This window comes from Apteryx rowi, unplaced genomic scaffold (assembly GCF_003343035.1).
Source record: "Apteryx rowi isolate R43461 unplaced genomic scaffold, aptRow1 scaffold_133, whole genome shotgun sequence".
NCBI classification, from domain to species: Eukaryota; Metazoa; Chordata; class Aves; order Apterygiformes; family Apterygidae; genus Apteryx; species Apteryx rowi.
Genome location: NW_020447564.1, coordinates 1,828,512 through 1,830,120, shown reverse-complemented (window position 1 = coordinate 1,830,120; position 1,609 = coordinate 1,828,512). Strand labels below are relative to the sequence as shown.

The 1,609-nt window shown below is 48.5% G+C and overlaps 1 protein-coding gene across 1 annotated transcript in view; it reads right to left on the bottom strand.

Moving 5' to 3' along the window:
* Positions 1-1,068: 1,068 nt before the first annotated feature.
* The window catches only part of LOC112961539 (ankyrin repeat and BTB/POZ domain-containing protein BTBD11-like), a 2,081-nt gene continuing 1,540 nt past the window's right edge, over positions 1,069-1,609 (bottom strand). The window contains exon 2 of the mRNA XM_026056844.1: positions 1,069-1,095. Within this exon, the coding sequence (XP_025912629.1) occupies positions 1,069-1,095 (27 nt within the window). The remainder of the gene's footprint in view (positions 1,096-1,609) is intronic.

Sequence of the window (1,609 nt, the reverse complement as noted above, 5' to 3'; positions counted from 1 at the left end):
ACTTACGAGTAGGCAACGCACCCTTGGAATAAATCTAAACAGTAATAAAAAGTGGCTTTTATTACAAGAAAGGCTGACTGTTTTGTTTGCACCTGCAACTCTAAACATATATACAGCAGGATGTCAAAATACGTATTATCAGATGTTAAAAAGCAAAATAACATTGCAGTCATTTGCATGGAAAATATAATGACACAGGGAGAGAGACAAAACAAAATGGACAACTTGCTAGAGTCCGATTCTAACATCTTAGAAAAATGTCACCTGCTTGAGTCAGGACTGAGCCACCAAGGAGATTTGCGCCAGGTAAAGCTGGCAAAAATGGACGAAATGGAGACGAAAACTCCAAATCATGTCCCTGGAATGGAGATAAATGAGGGTCAAAATGAAGTTCATTTAAATCCACCAAGCTGATACAGTGGGAGTTACAAATCCGCAAAACAAAATGAAAGGCTCAATAGGAATCCGAACAGACAGCGCTGCAATGTCAGCAATGCAACACAGCGCCAGCCGAAACCTCCAGACACAATACCGGGACGGGCGGAAAAACAACAGTGTCACTCCAGGGGATGGCATGCCTGCATGCCAACTACACTGAAGTGAAGCCCAGGCATCCTGCGACACATGCCACCGCGAGCAGCGCACACGGTGCCGTGCGAGGGGCAGCAGAGCCGCCGGGGAGGACAGGCTCAGCTGGGGTAAAACTGCCTGAAGCACCGTAATGGAGCCACAGGGATTTACACCAGGGGAGGATTTGCCCCTGTCTTTTGCTTCTGCCTGGCGCCCTCCTTTGGGCCCCTTATGGGAGAGAAGGTGTCTTAAAACAAAAGATAATTGGCCATAACGCATTATCTGTGGCTATAACAACTTAACAGGGATAATCTGTAGACCTGATCTGGACTGGACTTCCAGTTATCCCGGTTTTCCCAGTTTCCTTTTTTCCAACATTTGCATCTCAGCCTGACAGGTATTTTGTATTTAGGCTCAAGAAAAGTGTGTGTATGTGTTCGTGCACGCTTGTATGAAGCAGAAAAACACACAATTTTAACGGCGCTTCCCTGAGATGCGTTACCGGCTTGTTCCATTTTTCCTTCCCTGACAAACAGAGGGAGCTGAAATAAGAAGAAATGTCAACTTTGGGATCCTGCTCTATTAAACGAAAACTCATTAAAGATATTGGACACCGCATGAAAAAAAAAAACATCCCCAGGAAGTTGATGCATCACCGTGTTGCATCTGTGTCAAGCTCTGGGTAAACAAGCAGCAACATGAATGAAATCTGTCCAGAAAGACTGCATTTCAGCGCCAACCACGCAATCTCTGGCCAAACCACTGCATATGTAACAAAGTTTGATCTCGCTCGCGAGCGCTCAGCTACGCTTCTGCCATTTCCTGTGGAAATTTCAAGCTTTGAACGCTGTGCATCACCCAGCCCTTGCCGAAATCCAACTGAGAAGCCCCTACAAAAAAATTAAGGAATAGAAACACACGCCCCCGCCCCCAGCAGCGGCCCCGCAGGGATGCCCGCAGCTTCCGCCGCGCCTCGCCGGGGAAGCCGCCGACCTGCCCCGCTCCGCGGGCAGCGGCACCGCCCGGTCCCCCCGCCCGG